At 43.2% G+C, this 8,812-nt stretch overlaps 1 protein-coding gene across 2 annotated transcripts; it reads left to right on the forward strand.

Moving 5' to 3' along the window:
• The first annotated feature begins 1,089 nt into the window (after positions 1–1,089).
• Positions 1,090–7,392, forward strand: TIMM21 (translocase of inner mitochondrial membrane 21). 2 transcript variants are annotated; one of them, XM_071554917.1, is made up of 6 exons: positions 1,090–1,541; positions 2,786–2,848; positions 2,947–3,044; positions 4,433–4,506; positions 6,678–6,783; positions 6,876–7,392. In XM_071554917.1, the coding sequence occupies exons 1-6, from the start codon at positions 1,286–1,288 to the stop codon at positions 6,966–6,968; spliced, it is 690 nt and encodes a 229-aa protein (XP_071411018.1). In that variant the 5' UTR covers positions 1,090–1,285; the 3' UTR covers positions 6,969–7,392. The 2 variants fall into 2 exon arrangements, with proteins under 2 accessions (XP_071411018.1, XP_071411019.1); XM_071554918.1 differs by having other exon boundaries at positions 6,854–6,968.
• Positions 7,393–8,812: the final 1,420 nt, after the last annotated feature.

Here is an 8,812-nt window from a genome sequence, read left to right on the forward strand (position 1 = left end):
ACGAACTTCCTGATGTCCAAGCTAAACCTTCCCTTGCACAGCTTGAGACTGTGCCCTCTTGTCCTATCGCGAGTTGCCTGGGGAGAAGAAACCAACCCCATCTGTCTACACCCTCCTTTCAGGTAGTTGTAGAGAGTGATGAGGTCTCCCCTGAGCCTCCTTTTCTCCAGTCTAAACAACCCCAGCTCTCTCAGCTGCTCCTCGTAGGACTTGTGCTCCAGCACCCTTCACCAGCCCTGCTGCCCTTCTCTGGACCCGCTCCAGCACCTCAATGTCCTTCCTGAATAGAGGGGCCCAGAACTGGACACAGCACTCAAGGTGTGGCCTCACCAGTGCTGAGTACAGAGGGAAAATAATCTCCCTGGTCCTGCTGGCCACACTATTTCTGATTCAACCTGGGACACCACTGGCCTTCTTGGCCACCTGGCACACAGCTGGCTCATGTTCAGTAGCCTGCTGACCAGCAATCCCAGATCCTTTTCCTCCGGGCCGTTTTCCAGCCACTCTGCCTCTAGCCCTGCATGGGGTTAGTGTGGCTGAAGCGCAGGACCCGTCACTTGCTCTTGTTGAACCTCATAACGTTGGTCTCTCCTCATCTCCATTCGTGGAAATGTCAACCGCAGCGCTTTCACACACCTAAGCGTGCAAAACCAAGAAAACCATAAATAAAAGAACAGCTCTAAAAGGGTGACGCGCAGGCGCACGGCGCTACGAGCAGAGCCCCGTGGTGCTCAGAGAAGACGGCAGGTGCCCGGCCCCGGGAGCGGGCTGAGCTGGGGCCGGGGCTGTCCCTGCGCCCGTGCCTGTCCCTGCGCCCGTGCCTGTCCCTGTGCCCGTGTCTGTGCCCGTGCCTGTCCCTGTGCCCGTGCCTGTCCCTCTGCCCGTGCCTGTCCCTGTGCCCGTGCCTGTCCCTGTGCCCATGTCTGTGCCCGTGCCTGTCCCTGTGCCCCTGCCCGTCCGTGCTTGTGGCCGCGGCGGCGCGGGCGCTGTAGTGACCTCGCTGGGAGCCGCTCCCGGCGGCGGGCGGGAGAGGGAGCTCGCTCAAACTAACGCTCCCAGGTCTCGCCGCTGCTGCTGCCGTCCCAAACATTTCCGCCGGGGCAATGGCGAGCGGCGCCGGTCGGCGGTGAGGGGTCGGTGCGGCTCCTGACCTAACACACGGGCCGCCCGGGGCCGGAGGCTGCCCTGGCCCTTCCCCGAGCGTCCCCCGGGAGCGCGGTGGCGAGCGGCAGGGACTCTTCTCTGGGCTCGGCTGCCCGCCCCGCACCGCCGTGAGGTGTGCGGGATGCTGCCCGCAGCGCTCGGGCGGGGCTGCCTGCGGGGCTGGCTGCTCGTCCCGAGCGGGCGGGCGCGGCTCGGTTCGGGCCGCGCTCCCTGCCTGCACTGGGGGCACCAACCCCCGCTGCTGCTCCGCGCCGCCCGGCACAGCATCGGGACCCGGGCGGGAGGGCTGAGAACCGAGAAGCCTGGCGATAATAGCAAAGATGTGTCCGTGCAAAGGGCGCACAACGAGGAGACAATGTTGTCGGCTGCTCAGAAAGGTAAGGCGGGCGGCAGGTACAACGAGGGGGATGCTGTGTGCTGCTCAGAGCCTGTCGCGGAGACAGTTCAAACTGCAGCTCAGTTTTGTAGTCCCAAAAGACAAATATTTTAAGAACCCACAACACACCAAATTTCTGAAAATTACCAAGCCGGTTTCTTTTAACTTTGCACTGTTTGCAGCAGTTGATACATTTCAGTGTACCTATTGTGCAAGCAGAACAAACTATGTGGCGTCTTCCAAACAGCCTGTTTGATTCAGTGTTTAAGTCACATCAGGGACAAGGTGTAGTAGCCTCTCATTCTCCTTTTCAGAAGGCAAACCTGTCACATGGAGTCCATCGGCTGTTGAAACACGTTCACTCCAGCAAAACTATGGAAGCTGGAGGTGATAATAGTTTCTTTATGGGATGGCTGCCACTTTGGGTGGTCTCATTCACTTCAGTGAAAAGTGGTTACTACACAATTAGCCACAGAAATTCTAAGAGCTATGACATGGTTTATGAAAAACACCTTCGACTGATTAGGAGACTGCAGGAGAAATAGCTATTAAAGTTCCCTCAGTAAGTTGTACTTCACTCAAAGGCACATTTATTGTTTTGAAAGATAGTCTCTTTCCAAGTTCTCAAAAAGTATTTTGAAACAGAGAATCTTATATGACTTTTGGAGTGTATACTGACACTTGTACTTCAGATCAAACTTGATAGATAAAAACTAATCAGATAAACAGCAGTTAATGATGTTAGTAAAGAAAACCTGGTTTGGTCTAATATTCGTCCTTTTTATTGTTCTCTTGATTGGTAATTCATAAAATCAGTGTGCAATCTGTAAGCATTTTTGTTTTTACTTCTCCCTTTCTGTGCATAAGGATTGCAATAACTGTGTGTTTAGGAGGTAGCTTGAATACTGCAGTGCTAAATACCTCATTAGGTCTTAAAAAATCTATCTCTCAGGTACCCAAAAAGTAGCAGTAAGTGCTGTTTTGGATCTTGAAATCATCTAGTAGGGAAACAGAAAATAATGAGGCCTAACACAGAGGTAGGAACATGCCCTGTACAATACAAGAGATGTTCCATGGTCTCTTTCTTGTAGTGATGAGGCATTATGGAAACTGTTACTGAAGTTTTTTCTTCTGCCAAAATGTTATTTAAACTGCAGACTAATAGAAGCACATTTGTATAAGAAAGCCATGCACGTCATCTTATCCAAGGTTGTAACTTCTATGTTGTTTTCTGTCTTATTTCAGTGAAAGAAGCTGGAAGAGACTTTACCTATTTTATTGTGGTGCTTGTTGGAATTGGTGTCACAGGTTATTTTTTAAATTACATTCTTTATTAGAAGACATTTTTCATTAATTCCATCTGGTTTTATAAGTTTTCACTCCGTTTGCTGTTGTTTCTGTTACAGGTGGTTTGTTCTATGTGATTTTTAAAGAGCTATTCTCTTCTTCTAGTCCAAATAAGGTCTATGGAGATGCCTTGGAGAAATGCAGATCTCACCCTGAGGTTGGTTTTTGGACTTTAGTGATAAGTTTAAGTTTCACAGTAGTTACTGTCTCTCTTCAAGTCAAAAGTTCACACAAGGAATCTCACAAGCCAAGGTACAGGAAGACCCATGTGGTGCTTAGCAGATGTGCCAGTACTGTCAGCTGGCTAGAGGTGGGTCCGCTCCAGATTGGAGTCTGTATTACGATAAGTCAGTGCAAGCATTGAGCCAATGTGAATTACCCTGCTGGAAATCCAATGAGTGTGCCACAGCACAAAATTGATGCAAAATACAGTCTGCCCTTCCGAGCATGTTCTTGTGTCAACAGTAGAGAGTCTTATGGGCCTACAGGAGTGCCTGCTAAATGTAGTACTTAAGGAGTTCTGCAGGTCAGAAAGACAACTAGTCCCCCTTAAGTTCTGTAGATCTAACCTGTTGCCTTTTCAACACATCCTTATGGTTTTGTCATTCTGTGAAGCACTGCACAGATATCCAGGAATTTAAACTTGTCATTCGCAACACATTCTTCCTGTGGCTAACAGGAAAAGAGATGCAGAATAGTTATGGGATCATAGAGTCATCATAGGTGCGTGTAAACAAAAATCAATCTAAACTCAGATTCTAAAAACCACTACTTCAGGTAAAATAAGAAATTCATGGAATAGCTTTCAAACAAAGCTGCCACAGATGCCATTGTGGATAACCTAGAAATGAAGGGACAAGCTGTCACTAGAAAAAATTGACAACTGCTTTGCAGCAAGTTTATAGAATTAAAACTTCTCTCCAGTATTTGCACAGTAAAACTTAGCCTCCCTTTCTTCTAACCAGCTTTAAAGTCAATTTAAAGCCGTGTTAATCTGCTCTGGCTTTATAGTTGTGAAAAGAAGTACTGAATTTCTTCAATGGTAGTGTTTTTTAGATAATGTGAAGGGGAATGCATTCGCATTTTAAACTTTGAAATGTTCTCTTGGAGGAGATGTGAGCAAATGTTTCATCATTTTTTTTCCTCTTTACACAAAATATTGGTTCACACATCCTCATCTCTGAGGACAGTACAAGTTCAGTTCAGTTGCTTAGAGCATGGTGGTGATAACACCAAGTTCATGGGTTCAATACCCATATGGGCCATTCACTTCAGAGTTGGACTTGATGATCCGTGTGAGTCCCTTTCAACTCAGAATATTCTGTGAAAGGGAAGCTATTAGTAGGATTTATTTTAAATGTTTAATATTTGACTGTAAAGAAAAGGAATATAGAGGAATTTTCCTTACTTTTCTTTCATATGCTCTTCTATTCTTGGCACATTAGACTCACAGGGGACATTTTGTTAAAATGCATTCACAGCAGGGATGTGAACTGAATATATGTATGTGATACCTTCTGCCAATGCTAGCTGCCTCTTTTGTAGGTAATTGGTGCTTTTGGTGACTCCATTAAAGGTTATGGGGAGGCAACAAGAAGAGGAAGACGACAGCATGTCAGGTACCCTTTGGTGTTTGCCCCATAGAGACAGCAGTTTTTGCACAGCAAAGACATTTTAGGTCACACATTGGATCTAGATTGATGAACTGTATGTGACATGAGTGAACATACAAAGTTTGCAGTACCTCTTATGTGGCATATACCACTAATGCCAATTCTGAGTACTTCAAAAGATTCAATGGTCATCATGGCAAACATAGAGCTGGTCTCTCCCAAAAACAGGATAAGTCTGAAGAGAGTAGTACAGAGGTCTAGACATGCATATGTGGAGCAGGAATCTGACTGAAGTTTACAGTCTGAAACTGTTCTGAGGTGATAGTCAGAACAACTGGCTGCCCATTTCTTATATTGCTTTTTTGTACTTGAGGCCACATCTCTATTGTGTATTTAACAGAACATCTCTTACCTAAACCCTTCATGATGTCTGTTTATTACTCTCCTTCTGAGAGAAAAAACAGAACTATTTCTTGCAAAACTTAAATCCTCTGTGTTTTGCCTTTATTGGGTTCCTTGACTGAAATATGTTCAGTGATGTTTCATATAGGATGAGACTCATAAACCCAGATACACAACTTGAACCATGAAACTGAAATTATTTTTTTTTTCCAGAGGAAAGTGACTTTTACTGGTCAAAGTTTAATCTCTTCACCAGACTCTGTGAAAGAGTGTTTAAAATGGAGCTGCTAAATGAAATGGATATGCGCACACATTTTAAGCTCCTCTCTGTAAAACAAACTATGTAGATAAGTAAATGTATTATCAATCAGCTTTCCTAGTAGTTCATTTCCATAATTTTGAATGTCTAGTATTTTAAATAAATTTTTGAGCTGAGAACTGTGTAATAAAGTAAACAAACTTTCGCGGAGAGAAAGGACTTCACCAACAAGCTTATAAAGTTTATAGTGAAGACCTCTTATTACACAAAGCACACAGTTGATATAGGGTTTGGAGGCTAAAAGAGTTAACACACCACCACACCAGATACTTCAGTTGGTTAAAGCCTATCTCTCACAAGTCCCATGTTTATATTATTTCATCCTGGCTGTTTTCGTGCACCTGCAGAGTCCTGTGAATTCCTACTGTGTGAATTCTTGGGGAGTAACCTCCTGCCTATCAGCCAGCAGCAGCTGAGCTCTTTGCTGCTTCTGGCTGATACCTGAGTCTCACAGGGTTTTCTATAGATCTGAATTGCTCACTTTTGATTTTACTGTAACAACAGTGTAAGATTGTAGAGTTTGCATCTGCAGTGTAAGGATGACCTTAAATGTCTCAAAAATGTATAGGTTTTTTGTGTATGAACATCTTGAATGTGAATTTACCGCAGTAAGACTCTTCATTCATCTTTGTTCTCTCTAACCCATCATGTCACCATAAACTGTAGCAGAAGCTTAATTCACAGTGTATACCTGGGCATGACTGATGGAAATAAGAGCTTGGTGTTAATGTAGCAGTTAGTGATTTCAGTGGTAAACATAATCTCATTTGATCATTAGTTTATGAAAGTGGTCACTTTGAAAGTGATGTGACCTTTCCATTTATCTGATACCTGTGCATAAACCAACTCCAATCTAAATATCAGCATTTAAGTTGGAGATCTGTTATCAGTGCCAAAGTTACATAACTTCAGCAGAACAAAATTATTGCCAGAGTAAGTAAAGCACATTGCAAACTGTATGCTTTGATGTGATTTAACCAACCTGATAATTAAGTTGACAAAACTTGCTTTGTGTGTTTTGACTTGGTAAATTAGTTTAAGTGCATTGAAAAAAAACTGGTACTCTTGGTGATATGGGTGTCACTTTCTAGATGTCAAGCTCCAAATCTTGTGGTGCTTTAGTATAAATACAGGGAATTTACAGAGGGTTCAGGTACTGGATTGCTTTTGAGCTTTGAGGGCAGGACTGGGGTGATGATGTTTAAGCATTTCATCTCTTAATCCTCAGTAGCTAATTAGCTCTTCTGACTCCGCTAGTCCTTAGGCATTCACAGTAGAGCTTGAGAAGAGCAGTAGAGAAGGAACCCATGGTAGCATAAGGACTGCATTGGAATACACTTTCTTACAAAATGAGGAAGCAACTCCTCTAAGTAAGTTTAAATTTGAAGTCTTAACTAGCATATAATGTGTATCCTTGTTGGGTGGTTAGGTTTTTGTTTTGTTTTCCTGTTTTTAGTCATATTGAATACATAAAGGACGGAATGAAACATATGCGTTTGAAGTTCTATATTGAGGGCACTGAATCAGGGAAACAGGGAACAGTCCATGTGGAAGTCAAAGAGGTATGTGCAATTGCTTGATCTAGCTCACAAGCTTAATCTTGAAATTAAACTACCAAAGAGAAAAAAACAGCCTGAATTTGTTTTTCTTACAGAATCCTGAAACAGGAAAATATGAGGTCCGCTACATATTTGTGGACATTGATACCTATCCAAGAAGAACCATTGTCATAGAAGACAACAGATAGCCAATGATCAAAGCTGCTGCCTTATCTAATTGAGTATTGGATAATACTGATGTAGCCAGTCAACGCATGAATTGTTTGGTGTTCTCAATTGTGTCTCCCAACTTTGGGGTTGTGGTACAGCAAGTACCACAGGGCTTCTATTAAGGACTTTTGATAATAACAGATATGGGATTTAAAGTGAAACCAATGAAATAGTTTCACTGTATTTCAGTATCTGCTGTAACTGTATTCAGATACAGCAGATACTCTTGACATAGGAAAGTAATGGCTCATAATAAACAGTTTAATGCTGGATAATACTTCTGCACACCCAAAAACTGAGTCTTCCAAGTTTTTAGATTTGGATGGGGAGTTTTTGTCTTCCTTTGCTTGGATTTCCCACCATGAATTCAATAAAGAAAGTGGTATTTTAACTGTAGACAAACTCTACTGTTTTCATTCTAGATGCTTCTGTAGGAAAGAAGGTAAAATAAGAATGTTAGTGATGCATAACAGATCTAGCCCAAAGGCATGTAAGCATATGGACAGTGGAGGCACAGACCCATGACAAACAACTGAAAATAAAGACTTAGTATTTGTGTCGTCTAAATAAATTAACAGCATTCAGAATGTCAGCACCATCTGCTCCTTCCAGTGTTTGCCATGCTTCTCCACATGGTTGTAGCAAGGTGGGGGTTGGCCTCTTCTCCCAGGAAACTAATGACAGAGGAAGAGGAAATGGCCTCAAGCTATATATACCAAGGGAGGTTTGAGGTGGACATCAGGAAGAATTTCGTCACTGAAAGGGTTATCAGGCATTGAAACAGACTCCCCAGGGAAATCGTGTAGTCACCATCCCTGGAAGTGTTCAAGAAACAACTGGACATGGCACTTAGTGCTGTGGTTTAGTTGACATAGTGGCATTTGATCAAATGTGTGACTTAAAGATCTTGGAGGTCCTTTCCATCTTAATGATTCTGTGAGTCAATGAATATAGCAAGTCAATCAGTTTACCCCCTGGTGGGAAGGGGTGCAAGTGCTTTCAGGGTGCCTTCAGTCATCCTCTTTGCTGAAGTTGAATTACACGCCATGCTATGGATAGGTCTAAAAGTCAGTCATAGACAAAGGGAGCTGGAGTCCTTGACAGTCACGTTTCCTCTTGGCCACCTCCCTCAAGATCATTACCCACCCAACGAAAAGAGAGAAAGACCCCAGTATCTATAACTGACTTCTGATGTTCACATACTTAAAAGTGGTGACACGGGCCATGCCCCTGGATGAATTGTGTAACACAGGTGGTTTTTTTACTATGCGGTGCTAGTTACTCTCCTGTTGGCAAAAAGTCACATTTATGGAGGAGATTTTTATCTCTAAAAGTGTTCTGTAGTTTTAAGCGAACATTTGGTATTTGCTTTAAAGCTGCCTTTTCTGTAGAATATCTAAAGTGTCCAGGAAGTAGTGTACTTCACTGTATTTTGTTTTCAAGCCCTGACACCCAAATGCTAGCTGAATGCAACAATAAGAGAGAGGGGCATACACATGTAAAATGTTCGTGAAGCTAAATGGTAGTTAAGGTGTTCACTGGTGTCTCTTTAAGAAAACTATTGAACTCTAGATATCGTTACCTTCCAAATGTTTTGAAAAGCAAAACATTCCATTTAAACTTCTCTCTTCCCCCCCTTGTCTACGTCTAGAAGTCTTATTTATGAGGGTGTGTCCTTCATCAGTAAGGTGCTCCTCGTTTTCTTTTACTGCCTGCATCACCTTGCTAGCTAAGCAGATACACAAGGTTGCTTTTCTTCATTTCTTGAATTGGGGACATGACTAAAGCATGTCACTTCTCCAGCATTGTGAAAAAGCTGACA

The sequence above is a fragment of the Pithys albifrons genome, chromosome 4, assembly GCF_047495875.1.
Source record: "Pithys albifrons albifrons isolate INPA30051 chromosome 4, PitAlb_v1, whole genome shotgun sequence".
Classification (NCBI taxonomy): domain Eukaryota; kingdom Metazoa; phylum Chordata; class Aves; order Passeriformes; family Thamnophilidae; genus Pithys; species Pithys albifrons.